Source organism: Lingula anatina, chromosome 2 (assembly GCF_051362555.1).
Source record: "Lingula anatina isolate TDL-2025a chromosome 2, LinAna3.0, whole genome shotgun sequence".
NCBI lineage: Eukaryota > Metazoa > Brachiopoda > Lingulata > Lingulida > Lingulidae > Lingula > Lingula anatina.
In genome coordinates, this window is record NC_141768.1 from 34303339 (window position 1) to 34320345 (window position 17007).

The following is a 17007-nucleotide window of genomic DNA, read 5'->3' on the forward strand; positions in this document are numbered from 1 at the left end:
TGTTAATCCTACATAGTCAACTACATTCCCAGTTAATAAAATTTAATTATTTTATAAATGCAAAGGGTCTCTGTAAATGTACATAGTAAATCTATCTATATCTAACAAACAAAATGAATACGTGTTTAAATCACAAAATGTTAGAAATGAACTAATTTTTTACCAATGGTACATTTAAAAAAAAAAAATTAGTATTCATTTGACTTTCACAACAATATTCTCCTCAGCTAGACCACATCAACATACCTGCCTCTTCCTCACTTAAAGCAGAACTGTTGTCTAAATCAGTAATGATAACATATTACAGGGTTTTTTTTAGTGTTATATGTGAATGTAAGTTAGTGAATTAATGTGCACAGGTAAAACTACATAAGGTATCACCTATGGTGAGCATGGTTTTTATTAAATTTGAATAATTAAAAAAATTTAAACATCTTTAAAAAATTAGTAGATTTCAAGTAGCAATATAAAGGGTTACCTATACATAAAAGAGGGATAAATCCATATTCTACTGTATAAATACAAATAAATGTGACTTTAACAAATTTTTGACTATTTTGGAGAGACATGTTTTGAAACTATTAACATGTGCAGGATTAATAATCTCCACTACATCAGTGTATTTGCAGACAGGGCAAGTGTAACAGGATGGTGTATGGTCTAAATAATAAAGGTAGTTTGCAAACCTAACCTAATATAAGGTTAGTCAGGAAACATAGGATTAAATTCATAAGTAATTCACATACACAAGATGAACTTTTATGAACTGTGACTTGCATGTCTTTATAAATAACGAAAGATAACTTCCATCGTTTTTTCAAGACAATTTTTAAAATTTATCAAAAAGAGAAATACAACTTGCCAGACATTTGTCTCCTTCGCTGCAGTTATTGTTGTCATTATCTTTCCAATAACAAACAAAAAGTATGATTTGCAAGACTATTAATTACCATATCATACATAAATCCATGGAATATCTGAAGATAAATGTTACAAATTTCTTTCGCTTTACCAAAAATAAAGCCAAAGATCCTGTGTACCAACTACTGTGATACTCACCTACTCCTTTCTCATCTTTGTTCTTCTTCTTACTGCTGCCCCCAAACCAACCACCAAACCAGCCCCCTTGCTTGGCTTCCGCAGCCTTTTTGGCTCCTGCCATCTGGACCTATATTTAATATGACTCTTAATTAAATGTGCTGGTACTAAAATTGTATTGAAAAAAAAAACAGTGTTTTTTCTTTAAAAATATACAAAGTGCTACCCCTCTTTTTACAAGTTCTGCACAAATCTGAACACCTCATAAGTTCATGTTAGAAAATTAAGACACAAACAAGGGATATCTTTCATTTTTGTAAAAAATAAAAATAAATGTCAGAATAAAAGAATGTCACTGCCTTTGTCAAAATAGTTAACAAGTCCTTCAATATTTTTGATAAATTAGAAATCCCCAATGGGATAGTTTAAGTTCACAAAGTAACAAAATGTGGTCAGAAAAACTTTAATTTTGTAAATTCTGAAAAACAGTAATGTGAATGTGCCCATGCTTTGTTGCTCACATAACTTTGTAAATGAAATTAAAAATATTTGCAATCTTATAAAATGGTACTATATCAGTTTTATTGATTATTTCACATTTTGACCATTTCACCATATTCAAAGAAATTATAATTCTTGAACAGATGGCACACATCAAGCAAAGCTGCATCTTCATTTCAGCTAAAATATCTATGACAAAGCTAAATAACAGTGTAAACAGCTTTTTAAGGTTTGTTTAAGGAAAAAAAACTCAGTCAAAATACCCTGCCTTTTGTTGACCTATTTAATGAAAATAACAGAAATGAACAATAATCCCAAAAGTGTACCTAAGTATTAGTAATATAAAACTGAACTAAATGAAATATACAAAGGAGAAGTGATCTAATTAAAACAGAACATGTTAGGCAACCGATGAATAAATGCACCCCTCCTCTTACCTCTTCTTCATCCTCATTATCATCTTCCAACAATCCAAAATGTCTGGCCTTACCAAATATGGGGGAGGAATTTTTATTATAAGAGTCACAAGACAACAGTATGCATGCAGAGAGAATGAGTCTTTAAAGAGAATAGTCCTGTTTTATTTTTTTTTTCTATTAACCAAATCTATAAGACTGAGAATTATCAGGGGGCAAAATGAATGGACATTGGGGCCAGTTAACATGGTATAAAAAAGACCACAAAAACACCAAAAGTCTAAGAATTAGCCAGAAAAAATAGCACCCTCATATTATGATACGTATTGGCATCACTTATTATAACTGTTTATCACTAATAACCACATACTACAAGCAGCAAAGTTTGGGTTGAGTCAAAGCCAGAAACCACACCAAAGCTACTGCGCCAGCACAAGGATCTTATAATAGGAAGCTTTTGCACATACCTGTATTCATCAACCATGCAAGTTTATATATATCAGATTATGGAATGAAGTTCAGTGACCTTTAAAGTTCAATTACCACACCAAATGCAGTTACCTTGTGAAGTTCAGTAAATTCATGAAGCGCAGCAGCAACATTAAGCTTGGTAACCTTATAAAAATTAGTAATTTCACAAATCAAGCTCCATGCCCTTACCTCCAGTTCTGCCTGCTGCCTCATAAGAGTCAGGTTGAACACATCCAGTTCTCTCTCGCACGCCTGAAATACACAGAGTGAACAAAGAAATGGTAAATGTGGACAAATCAAATATAAAATGCTCACACAAATATGACAACACACTGATGCTAGTTGCATTTTAAGTTTCAGTCAATGCAGTACTTGAATGAAAATAATTTTTCATTGAGATACATGTATCAACAGCAAAATATAATTAAGTCGATACATACAGATTTATAGATATAATAATATTGAAGATTTCATCACATAGCACTACTGTGTGCTAAAGATGCCACTTAAATATCTATTTCTTAGAGTCAAAATAAATGGATTATGAATCACTAATTGAATCTGAACTGGGTACCTCAATTATACATAAATCCTACTTTATAATTCTTTTTCTACATAAATCCTACTTTATAATTCCTTTTCGTTACCTCTAGTGTCTGTTTGAGTTCCCCACTAATTTTCTTACTGGTGAGTTTCTTTTTATAAGCATCTTTATATGTCCTGAGCATTTGGCGATGAGACTTGATGTGTCTCCAGGACCACATGCGTCTCCTGCGTCTCACTGTCTCTTCAAGGATGCATTGGTATGCAAAGTGCCACCTGGTGAGTAAAAATTCAAACTTCAATCTCGAAAGTAGTTGAAGCCCTGTCTTAAATTCAACTTAAAATTTGCTTTGAAGGTCTGCTGACAACTAATTCACTTTTAGGAGAAATGACTGAAAAATGTCTCAAACTGTAAACTGAGCCATTGCATGCCATGTTTTCCAGAGAGCAACCAAGTCTGGATTATTTTGACTTGAAAACCTTTATGCCTAGATCTAGTCAATAACAATGTACACCATATTTCAGTAATTTGGCAATCATATCTGAAAACATTAAGTGAATAATATCTATGCATATGCATGTTTTCATTGTTAATACATGAACCAGGGAAGAACCATTCTTGTTTTCCAGTGTGCCCTCAATTGTCAATTTTACTGTCTGACAAATCCTTTCATTTTAACATTAAACATCACTGGGGTGCCAGTTTACTGACCAAGTCTTGACATTTCCCTTGATTCCAGTGACAGCAGGGTGGTACTTTCTGTACATGTCACTGAGCACCATCCTCTCAAATGACTCCAGCATCTCCAGCACGCCATCATACTGAAACAATGATCACATTACATTACATAACAACAGTTCTTGGATGATGTTTTTCTGAAAAACCTCGATTAAATCTGGTGAACACATCAAAATCTTTTTCAATTTGAATGCACTTTAAACTATTTTGAAAGGACAGACAAAACAAAAATTAAAAATTATATATTCTTTTTTTTTTCCAAAGTGAGAGTTATAAATTCTTAAATGTTGACAGAATCTTCATCTAATTTCACAAAATCATTTTTCACTTTCTTTTCTATTTCAAAAGAAAATAGCCTACCCTACCTGAGATTTTGCCAGTGCAATTCCTATTTCCTCCATGACCACACTCAACATGATTTTAGGAATGCTGAAGTTGACGCGGTCTGGATGAGTGTGAATACGCAGTTTTGCAGTGGAACAGATTGGCTTGAGCACTAGAAAACAAACACAAGTCATAATATTTAAGAATGCATCAGACTTACTCTATTTTAGAGTGGAAATCAGTCTAACTTGACCAGGGGCGGATCAGGGGCAGATTTAGGCCGTCTTCTGGGTCTTCCGGAAGACGGTCAGATTTTCAAGTTTACATTGACAGGTATCTATTTTTTTCTGTTGGAAGACGGTCAAAATTCGAGGATGGATCAACAAAGATAATTTGGAAGACTGTCAGAAAATAGCTCTGGATCCGCCCCTGCAGATAGACCTCTTTTTCTTTTTAATCTGCTCATCATGCAATTTAGACAATAAAATTGTGTTAGCTTTAGTAAATACAATTATAACATGCTTAACTTTGATTCTGTAACAGTAATTCCAAGTTTTATTGGCTAGTCAGTTGTGTTCCTTTAAAAAATCATATTGACAAATGCTTTGAAATGCTCACTCACAATATTGAAAGTCTGTCTTGTGCTTTGTGGTGGCAATACCTCCCATCATGGCTTTCTGTGGACACAGAACAACATGGTTTAGTTGACATATATGTAATAACATTAATGGTTTAGTTGACATAAACGTAATAACAATTTACAGTTAAGCTAAAATTTGATATTCAGAAAATTGGCACATCATTTCAAAATTAATCATATCATACTAAGTATCTGAAAAAAAATCTACCTCAAACACAATTCATCATTAAGAATATTTGATAAAAAATCAGGAATTGGGAGCAAAACTGTGATTTAGGCCTGTATCACGATCAATCTTACCACAATTTCCTGCCTGTCTGAGAAGTCCATGTACATCTTGGAGCCAGCATTCCAGTACACAGCCAGTGACTCCAGCTTCACAAGCTACAGAAATAGTGTATTACAATTGTTATATTAGGCAGTTTTTATCTAGAATCATAATACTTTTCACATTTTATATTTTATTTTTCTTGATAAATATGTCCATAAGTGCTTGTCTCTTTTATGTGTAAACTCTACTGAACATTTTAAAATGGATTTTAGACTTGAAATAAATTATTATTATTACTCAACAATATCAAAAGTTCCTAATGAAATTTATCTGATTTAATAAGATAGCATTTCATAATGTGTTATCAAGTTTGAAAACTTAAAATCATTTTGTATATTTTTTGCAAAGAAATAAATGGAAAAAACATTCAAACTGAACATCAAACATTAGAATAAACAGGTAAGGAACATTGTGAAAAATGGCCACAATCAGACTCTTAAAAATGGAGAATTCCAAGGAGGGAATGATAACCTATTAAGAAGAGATCTAGAACTCTGAGTTTACCTTGTAAATTTCTTGTACAGACTCCTTAATAATACATGGTTTCCAGTTCTGGTCAGTAGTCTGAAAACAAAACTTAGTGAACTAAACACAACACAACATTAACTAATTTTTGGACATCAATTATTCATTGGTCTCTTTTTGTGTTATCATTTTTCTTTCTATTTCTTTTTACTAAACTATGTTGGCAATGTTGTGTGTGTTTAAAAGATTAAAGGTCAAGGATCTGTGTTCCTTGGCAGCATAAAAATGGAAAGGTATCCCATGCTGTGAAGTTTATAATGTAAAACATAACAAAGTTACAGCAAATGTATGTAGATTCCAAAGAGCTCTATCCATACAAGTTCTCTCTAATTCTCCAAAAGCCAAGTTGTAGGCACACAAGTTCTCAACATATTGCCCATCCAAATATATAAATCAGGCCATTTTGCTGAGAAGTCTTAGGAATATTAACTAAGTTTTATTTTCCTCTCAACTCACCTTGAAGTCTAGATTCCTGAGGGTGACTCCAATGGAGAAAGGATTCTTTGGGTTGCTGATTTTGTCTTCATAACGGACATGAATGTTGGAAACCTGGACTTGGAGATTTTTGATCACCTGAGTGGCCAGCTTCTCAGCAAATGAGTCCTTTTTGTCTTTCTTTGGTTTATCTAAGAGAAAACTTCTATTTCTATAAAAGACTTTTTCTCACTTTAATTTTCTTTAGGTACATTTTGAATAATAACAAATTAACTTTGTATTTACTCAACAACTATTCTTTTTTCATAGTACAGCAAACAAAATAAATGTGCTCTTTTCCATTTACCCTTTTCTTTCTCTGCCTCCTTAGCATCTTCAATTCTCTGAAGCTCCTTCTGCTTCTTCTCTTGTTTGGCTTTTTCTTCTTTTTCTGCATTGTACTTGATGCCTGAAAAAAGAAAAGATGACTTTCTTACGGCAGAATAAGAATGTGCATGTACCAAGACCTATATTATGGAAAGTTGAAAACACATGTTTACATGGCATAGTTAGCCTCTACACCCACAAGTGAGGGTACTTTCAAAGAAGTGACTAAATAGATTGAATAATTTTAGGTCGAAATTTCATGAATTTCAAAGTATGTGGTTACTGCACACACTTCTTTAAGACTGAGAAAGTCATGAAAGCAGTGTGGAATGCAAAAAAAGAGTTAACTTCTTGATGTTAAAAGTAAAATGTTAAACAGTTAAACCTGGCTCCTTTTTTTCAGCATTTCATTTGAATGCAGTAAACCTGCAATATGATTTCAAAAACTCTAAGAAAGATGAGAAGTCATTATGGACATGTCTAAAAAAATTAATGGTAGATTAAAAGCATGACAAGTATGTGGTTTAGAATGGGACAATGCTAATATCATGCAACCATGATAACTGCAATGAAATAAAGGTAGCTCACAAGCACCATCCATCAAAAAACAAGATGGAACCTTCTGTCCCTGAAAAAAAAGCTGAAAAGTCCTCAAAATTTATTGGCCCTACCTCCAACCACATTCAACAATTCATATGTTACCAATTCAAACTCACTCACCAATAGAGGAAATAACTCACAACCTGTTTGTTTAAACATAAGACACAATATTGAAGGGAAAACAGATAGGAAAGTCGACAAATAGTATTTATATGTCCTCCATCTGGTGAAGTCCAACAGAAGGTTCTGAAAAAACATTTACATAATGGCTTCACAGGATATCTTGATATTTCTGGAAATTCAGCCAAACGGAGAGTTGCACTTGAAGGATTTAGAATACTGTTTTCCTGCTGAACCAATTAACCTGTAGGTTACGATCAATACTTTCGCTTTGTAATCTCTGTGTGCCTGAGTTAGTTGCTGGCATCCAAATCTCATCTGCTAGTGTTTTCAGTTTAGTAAGTAAATTTACCAGAAATGAAGTAACAGTTTTTCAACTATTGCATTCACATTTCCCTGCTTTTACATATATCATTAGTTTTGGGCCTAATGAGCAAGAAATTGATATAAGGCAGATGTGAAATTATCACTGTGTAAAATATCATCACTATATAGAGATATGTAGTTTGGTTATCATCCGTTAACAGGTATAAGTAAATGGTATCAGGCAGATCTGAAATCACAACTGTATAATGATAGTCTGTTTATACATGAATGGCCAGCAAAGTCACCAGTATTCATGAATACCTAGTTATTTATAGTGACATCAAATGCCCAGACGTCTGACAGCTGGAGTAACCTTGGAAAAAACCTAAATACTGATACCAAGTAGAGTTCTTAATAACTAATATCTTCAGGAAATCTGGCAACTATCCACAACTCCCCCTTGCATTTTATATAAGGGCTTAAAAATAGACATTCCAATTATATATAGCAGGGTTATGAACTCTGTTATCATTCTGTCCACTTAAGCGATAATTAAATTCCTTTTACAGATAGGTCTTCTTCTACTGTCATACACATAACAGAGCAGGCAAAAGATCTACTTCACAATCTCAGTACAATATTAAAACCCAAGATCAAACCTTACATGTTGATGCATATGTTATTTGAATACTAACAGCAAATTTGTTATTAAGGAACCTAACAAAAGGCAATTTCCTCTATGTTGCATTAGTCAAGTCATGAACAAATTGCCCAGTCCACACTTTTCAGCTAAGTCCTCCATACCACAACCCAAGTTTCAGAGTACTATATAAACAGTATTATATATATATATATATATATATATATATATATATATATATGTCAGGCTCATAGCCAGTAATTCCAAAGGGGGGGGGGTCTTTTTCTGAGAAAGTAAACCTTTTATCATAAAAACTTCATGTACCAAGATCAAATTTTACCAAGAGCGGACCTTCTCCCTGTAAAAGGGGCAGTTCTTTCAACCTCCCCCCTTGGCTATGGGCCTGTCAATAAAAGCTACATACACTGTATATACAACTCACTTGTATTGGGAACGGCCACTGCATACACCCCATCTACAGTGGCAATGACGGGCTCTGTGTACAAATTCTTCCATGGAATCTTCAATACCAATTTTCCTGAATGATTAGAAAAAATTGATATAGAAATGGTCTTTAAATATTCAAAACATCTACATAATGAAAGGTATTGCTAAAAACTTGTTTTGCCCATGAAATATTTTGTATGTGATGTGCCATAAAATATGAAGTGGGAAAATCTGCTTAACCATGAGTGATGTCTGCTAAAATGAAACTGGGTTATCTGCTTAAGTGAAACAGGCATATATCTTTAGATGAAAAAAAAACCTATGAAAAAAAAGACTGATGTGCCCTCATTAAAATAACTGATAGCACTGGTAAAATTGAAAATACCACTGATCTTACTCAAAAACACACCACAGATACATTGCAATGTTTCAGATGGATAAAAATTAAGGTATTGAAATAAATTACTTGGGGATTACTAATACTGCACATTATATTTTTATGGGCAATTACATTAATTTTTAACAAAAAATAAAATAAAAATAAAAATAAAATAAATTTATATACATACACTACATATATGTACTAAAATAAAAATCTAAACAAGCACAACATTATCAACATATCAAATAAAAACCTTACATGGATGATTCACTTGATAGTATGTCACATGCAAGAACCTAATAAAGACTCCACCTTCATTTTTTTATGCTTCCATAATAACCCACTTACAGATAAGACATTTTCTCAGCCATCTATTTAGTATGTTTTAGTAATCAAACGTGACATCAACCACAAACTGAGAACTATCAATTTTTGTATTATCGCTGCATATCTTATAGTTTAACATGTACGCTCAAGTCCTATCATACACACTTTCTGAGGGAACTTGGCACATATTCTACAGCATAAAAAGCCTTGGTAATGGAAAGGTCAACATGGTGGCTTTAAGAGAGGCAATTCAGACACTAATTCTCTTTCTGAAAGGGAAAGCTAACTATACCTCGTGTTTTCAGTGAGATTAAATAGCTGCTCAATAAGATGATTTCAAATTGCACATTAGAGAGAGATATGTATTGGGACATACACAGATAGGCAGAAACCTATAAATGTACAGTAATAATGGATGAAAATGGAATCATAATATTGCTGGTGAAATGAAACTCTGCAAATAATACTAGGCATCAATCTAATGGTGATAGAAATTTCTGATAAACAAATTACTAGTAGGTTGTACATTGTTGAACTGTGTTAATAGATCTCCTGGACCTGGATATTGTGCTTTCAACATTCTATACCATATACCATATTCTGTATGAAGTCAAGTTCAGATAGATTTCAATCAAAAACTAGCATTAACGGTTCCCGAATAAGAGACAGTTTTCAGTTTCGGTATCTTATGGCCACTACTCCCATGAAAATGCACTGATTGACCCCAAATTCACGGAGCTGAAAGATGACCCGAAGGGTAACACTTTCCAATAATATTATTGGTTAAGTCTGTGTAGTTTCTGAATATCAGCGCAAATATTTTTTTTTTCGTAAAAAATATCGTATTTGATCCATGGATCTGTTGGTCCACTGTTCTGAATGCACTCTTTGCTTTTCACTTCTAAAATATCATTTGTACCCTGTAATCAGGGGCGGATTTAGGGCGTCTCCTGGGTCTTCAGGAAGACGGTCAGATTTTCAAGTTTACATTGATGGGTATCTAAATTTTTCTGTCGGAAGACGGTCAAAAATGGAGGATGGATCAACAAAGATAATATGGAAGACTGTCAGAAAATAACTCTGGATCCGCCCCTGGTAATCTTCGGAATATTGAACCCTCAGAACAATAAACCTTCTTAATATAAGGGGTTCCCCTTTGAGTCCAGGGTACTTCTATTACAGCCAGATGATGATGTTACAGCAATGGCATTTGCTCTGAATATTACGTCTGTCATTAGCACCTTATTCAATTGTAGGACTACACCAGTCACTGGAAACCTGCCATCAGATAATAAGGCTGTGTTCAGAATGGAAGTTATTGTAATCCCCCCTCTCAGAAATCAACATGAATCGTATTTAACCACAAAATTTTCCCAAATTCACCCAAGTGCTTCAATGGGGGGAGGGGGGGTGCCAGAAAATTAAGCTGATTACATTGACTGCACCTTAGCGAAAATCCCCGCTGAGATAGATCGATCCTACTAGTAGGATAACTCCTATGCTGTACACAGCCTAAGTAGGAGTTGGCCAACACAGACACCACCTCTTATGCAAGCATATAATACAGACAAGTCAAGCAGGACCTTACACCACATATTGCATCTAGCTATTACATGACCAGTCAATGTGGAACATAAATCATACATAATATATTAAACATGGTTTATACTTGCCTATGTGACCCGATATAACTCGTATTGGAAGATCAAGGTCATCCTGAAATGTTTAAAAACCACCGTAAGGTTACAAATGAGACACTTTTTTTTTCATTTATTCCAAGATACAGCAGTTATAATAAAATTTAAGTCACCTCACATCCCCCCCCCCCCCCCCCCCCCCCCCCCCCCCGTCTATCAAATCAATCACAAACACTACTGAACACCAGTAGCTTTTTAAAATAGCTGATTGCTTTCTACAGCCTAAGAGCCACTATACACTAAATAGACAGTTAGGTGGCATGCCATTATATCAATTCAATTCTAATCAATAGGTGATTTATAGGAAAATAACAGCAGAAATTTATCTCTTCTATGATGACAATGGTTAAAAATGACTGATGAAACAAACATTAAATAACTAACTGTAAGTTATAATATGTATACCATGCATTCACTTACCAAAGCACTTTCTTTCAAGTCCAAATTATCCAGAACAACATCGCCTGAAAAATAATATAATGTGCCATAATTTTTATGAAAATATCTACTAACAGCTATAATATATCATATTCAAAGTAGGTGGTTGTTTGGATACATGGGCTTTTTTTACATTTAAAGGAACAGTTACACAGATATTAATTTTCACCTTTATTTCCCCACAAATGATGTCAAATATTCATTCAATGCACACTCCTAAGAAGTAACTTGTTACAAATCAATCATGTAATGTCATTTGCCTGAAAAGAGTTAGCCTTAAAGGGCCAGAGTTTTCCAATAATATTCCCTGAGAACTAACAAATGATTTATTTAGCAAGAAAGGACCAGAATACTGAAGACATCGATAACAGGTTAGAATGCTGATAATTTCACAGACAAATGGGCTTTGGGGGCCATGTTCATGTAGATGCTAGTATTTATTGCAAGGATAATATTATCCCATAAACTAAAAGCTACTAGTAAATCACTGTGTGGCTATTCCTCTCGATTCTTCTTTATTGATTGTAACACTGATACCATCTATGCAGGATTTCATCCATATTGGAGATTTAATTTTTTGACTTGGTAATAAAGTTTCTATTTTAAAGATTTAGCAGACATACACCTGTAAAAAGAGAGACTTTTTTAAAATTGTAATCCTGAAAATATAAACGATTTAAACATTCATATTCCTGGTGGCATTTTAAAATGACAGTCATATACATGTATATGTTCTCACACATGCAAGTACACAACTTTATATTTTACAACCAGGGATGTATACAGCTGAGATTACTGTGGTTAAATGAGCAGAAATACCAGCTGTTGCTAACATCATTACTGACAGCAGAGGAAACCTCCTAAGCACAGTCATGGGACTGTTAGCTGTGCATAAGACCTTATTTTGTACAGGAAAAATGAACACAGAGCTTATGATACAAATGCTAACCCCCAGGTTGGAGTGCTAAAGAACTCACATAATTTTTTAACATCTGGAATTTCCAGTGTACAATCTCTTTTATATGTGCTCTTTAAGGAGCAAATTGCAAAATACAATTTTTCAGAACAAATCAACATTGATATATCAGATGTGCTGGCAGAGCAAGCAATGTTCAGATAGTGAAATCAGGTCACTGAAGCCTTCTTCTGGAATTGATCTATTGGTAATTATTCAGTTTAAACAATAAAATGTTCCAACATGCATATGATTATGACACAAAACCTATTCATATTTAATTATCTTTAATCAATAAAAATTACTAAATAAATTATACACAGAAAGAGAGACCAATTTTCAAACATTGTATATTTTATAAAATCAAAAAGAAAACATTTAACATGGCGAGAGATTTATATACGGATTCCCAGGCTGTTAACCCTAAAAGGCCAAAGGAAATAATCATGATGATTTAGTATATATAGGGCTGTCACGCTGGTTCACTTCCCCTGTACATAGCAAAGTCAGTGCTCTACACTATTTCTAGCTAAGTTGTGATTACATAACTTACTATGCACTGTCTTAGTAAACCATGTCACTAGGTACTATTTCTACCTCGGCTCTATCTGTTTAGGAATTATACGTTAGGCCGTCACAACTAAAATTCTAGAATTCATACTTATGTCCCCTCTTTAAGTATATATAGAAAATCACACCAGGTATAAAGTGAAAGTGCTATTACATCTAAATACATCACCACAGTGGTGACTAAGCACAATCAGAACTATAGGTGATGTTATAGAAAATAACTACAAGTATGTTTACATGTACAATGACTCACACAGTAAAACTGCTAATTCTTTAAGCTGTTGTACAAAACAATTCTTGGTCACTGAGACTGTGTGCAGATATTAAGGATGAATGTTGCAGCTATGAAAAAAAAACTTAACGATTTTACTTCTTTGTGTAATGGTACTCAAGCAATACAAGTTTCAAAACAATGTCAACAAAAATGAAGAGATTCTATACCAATTGTAAAATTCTTTTTTTTTACTTTAAAGGACTTCAATTCATAGCAAACAATAAAACAGGAAAAAAATGAATCAAATTTTGGAGTTTGCAACAATAGTGCAAATCTAGATAATTTTCATTTTAAAGTGTGGTTTTGCAAGTTGTGTTCTGTCACAGAGGTCCAGTTCATAAGACATGGTATTATACATGAAGATATTATTCCATCAAAAACCATTAAAATAAAATAAGTCATGTGCTTGTCTGCAAACTATCATATAATTACATATAAGGGGTGTATATCAATATGAGTTTTTTTGTGTGTGTGGGTGTGTGCATCTCATTAACATGCAACTATTTCCTTCATCTGAAACCTATGGCCTTTGTAACTGACAAAGTGGTTGGCTCATCTAAAAACTTATAACTGCTGGGTCATTCAAAACTGAGAAACAAAATGCCTCCAACACCCAGAGTTTCACAGTCTACTGGAAACTGCTGGAAATTCACCTCTACCTCAGTATATAGTTAGCACAGTTATGCCTCTTCCATGATATAGCCAAAAAAATATATATAAAACACATGTCTTGATAATAAAGTCAATCAAATCTAGAGGCTGGAAAAAACGAATGATGAGTATCTAGTCGAGTCACTGAAAAATACTCTGAAACCCAGGGTTGCCTCCCACTACCAGTACATTCTTTACAAAATGGCAACAAGCAAATTTACCTATATTTTTTTTTTCAAATTCACCCAACCCTGTAAATTAATGCAATAAGCTGTTAACTGTTTGAGACAATTCATGCACAACCAGTGTATTCCCCAAGCAAACATATTTCAAATACAACTGACCCAGACAAGAGTTAAGTCATAGGTCTATGTGATTGGCAGGTCAGAATGAGCATGTTTATTCCAATAATTTAGGTCAAGGAAAAACCAGTTAGCTGGGTCACGTGTGACTCATAAACATGTGACCATTATCCTGGACGTCCATGTACACAATGTAAAGCAATAAAATGTATGAATTATTCAATTTTTAAAAGTTATCAGTCATAAAAACCAATATAAATATTTGACACTACGCTAATACTTCTGCTAAGAAACACAAAGCTAAAGAAAAAAAAAACCTGAAACAGTTACAGATATAATACTTACTTACGTAATTTTTAAATAATTTTTCAGAGTACATAGAGATCATAAAATATTGCCAAATGACCTGTTACTCTTACGAACCCACCTGATGGTCAAAGATTACCATCTTACAATAACCACTTTTGTCCTTAGGGATTTCAGGGTAAGGAGTTTTCCCACAGGCAATAAACTATTTGGAATATCAGTTCTATATCTTGAATACAAATTTGTATTCTGATGGTACATGTATGCAGTGTCATATTTGACAAATGCCTTGTATAAATTATAATAAGATGATATATCTCTCACCCTAGTTTTCAAAGGTAATATTAGTCTTGTGACTAACATCACATGCAAAATGAAAGGTAATACTGCAGTAATATGATATTTCTTTTTACATTCTTATAGTCATAGGCATCCTATTTGTCATCATTAGCTCATCACATGCTTTTCACATGACATTGTTATCTTTTCTATAATGTTTTTACAATTGTAAAAATTGTGCATTTCCTTAACCATGACAACATGTTTACTCCTTATAACTTAATTCCATGCACAGGTCACTGCTTTACTTAAAGTTCTAATAAATATGAATGTTCTTGTGAATTGCAGCAATCATTAAAATGTAGTTGAAATCCTCATTAAATTCTCATTAAATTAAATTGTCAATAAGAGGATCCTCTCTAGCAAATGCCAATAGCCTACATGTAATATTTATGAAAATTGCAAATTTGTTGACTTCCCTCCCTAGAATATAATTTCAGGATAAAATTTACATGGCACCCAGAGAGGAATACTGGGTCATCTTAAATAAGGACTGCTTAGAGGACAGAATACATAGACAAATGGCTAAAACAAAATAAAAGTAAAGAAATAAAGATCCATTCAGTGTACTGTACCGGTGGGGGGTGTGTGTGTGTGTGTGTGTGTGTGTGTGTGTGTGTGTGTGTGTGTGTGTGTGTGTGTGTGTGTGTGTGTGTGTGTGTGTGTGTGTGTGTGTGTGTGTGTGTGTGTGTGTGTGTGTGTGTGTGTGTGTGTGTGTGTGTGTGTGTGTGTGTGTGTGTGTGTGTGCATGGTTATTCATGTTCCAAGTTCAAGTACGTTATACAGGATATGCATATGGGGAATAGCACCGTAATTACTTTTAATAGAGTAATATTGATCCTTTGTATGTATAATATCAAGAATGCAATAGCACTTATGGCTGGTTTTGCTTGACGCTTATACAGCTTTCGGACCCAAGGGATTCCAAGTGGGAACATCATGGGAATTCTATCAGAAGTAATGTTCTTTGATTGTTATACGGGTACAAATAATGCACTTGCTGACAAGCCACTACTAATGCATTTCTGCCCTGACAAGTGTTTTAACAGGTGCTCCCTATAACTTGAGTTCAGTTTAGCTCATGGGGTTTCTGAAGTGTACATGTACAAACAAATGTACAATCATCATCTCTGTACATCTACATCATCCATAGACATGCATAAACTCTGATGAACTATACAAAACTGAGATCTATAGTTAATACCCAAACACTTTATCACTCCATAGTCCGTTACTAAGGCTAGAGCAGAGACCCATCAGCAACAATCGTACATTTACCAGGGTTCATTAGACCTTGGATGTCAAAGAACAATGCTGGAGAATAAGTATTTGTATTTATTCAAGTTGACAATATAATGACCTGTTTACAAGCACTGCAGTCATGCTCAATATCACAATTACTACAGCTGAAAGATGTCCACACACGCCTTCTCCACGCCTCCACCCACCGGTACCTATCTGCAACCAACAAATATAATCTCCGCCTCTTGCAGCCCCCCACCCTCCAACCTCAACCCCAGTAAAGAATCGATAATTCCAACGAGTCAATATTTATTATAAACATCTGTACACAAATGACAGTCAAGACCACGTTTTAAACAACGCTAGAGAAATGCTTCAGAATACACACAGCAACATCAACACTACCAAAAAGCTGCGCTTACCTCCCCATATGCCGATTTTCAACTGCGACTTATCCAAATTCTGCACATAGTCGCCCAGGTATTTGTTAACTAAATCAGCAACTAATGATTCGAAAACCATCTTGCACTTTAGTTACAATATCATACAAATGTTGTAATTGCGGAAATCAACGTAGAGCTCCTTGCAGCCTCAAGTCAATACTCGTCCATATTTGTTGCCCTACACATGACCTTGACATTGTTCCCCCTGGGTCATATTACTCTGAGCCCAATCATGGATATTGGCAACAGAAAGTGAACAAGATGTGTATTGTGCTCAAGGGAGAACACATTCAAGGCAGTGAAACGATATTTCCTTTTCATTCTTTTTCTATTTTTATACTCTCTTAAGACCACCGTAGGCCTATTCGGACTATTTTCTGATTTGTTTTCTTGAAATATTGCCTTCACAATTTTAGAAAATTAATTTCAAGTTATGGTGCTCTTATAGTTCTCGACATAATATCTAGATATTGGCCTGTGGTCTGTATTGGTGTTCATACATGAATTGAAAAGAAGCCTGTGCTTTTTAACACGTTTTTCGCAACCGGTATTCCATGTACCCCCCCCCCCCCCCCCCCCCCCCATATCTGGCTAGTTTCATTTTGCTTGCACGTTGTGTTAGAGAAGACACGATTGTTG

At 34.2% G+C, this 17007-nt stretch overlaps 1 protein-coding gene across 1 annotated transcript in view; it reads right to left on the bottom strand.

Moving 5' to 3' along the window:
- LOC106178008 (intermembrane lipid transfer protein VPS13A) overlaps nt 1-16558 on the bottom strand; it is a 65400-nt gene extending 48842 nt beyond the window's left edge. Inside the window, exons 1-14 of the mRNA XM_087003326.1 lie at nt 16348-16558; nt 11269-11312; nt 10825-10867; nt 8438-8533; nt 6310-6411; nt 5985-6154; nt 5508-5567; nt 4973-5056; nt 4655-4709; nt 4074-4204; nt 3682-3791; nt 3074-3245; nt 2616-2678; nt 1060-1168 (exon numbers count right to left, since the gene is read on the bottom strand). Of these exons, the coding sequence (XP_086859452.1) occupies nt 1060-1168; nt 2616-2678; nt 3074-3245; nt 3682-3791; nt 4074-4204; nt 4655-4709; nt 4973-5056; nt 5508-5567; nt 5985-6154; nt 6310-6411; nt 8438-8533; nt 10825-10867; nt 11269-11312; nt 16348-16447 (1339 nt within the window). The 5' untranslated portion in view covers nt 16448-16558. The remainder of the gene's footprint in view (nt 1-1059; nt 1169-2615; nt 2679-3073; nt 3246-3681; nt 3792-4073; nt 4205-4654; nt 4710-4972; nt 5057-5507; nt 5568-5984; nt 6155-6309; nt 6412-8437; nt 8534-10824; nt 10868-11268; nt 11313-16347) is intronic.
- Nucleotides 16559-17007: the final 449 nt, after the last annotated feature.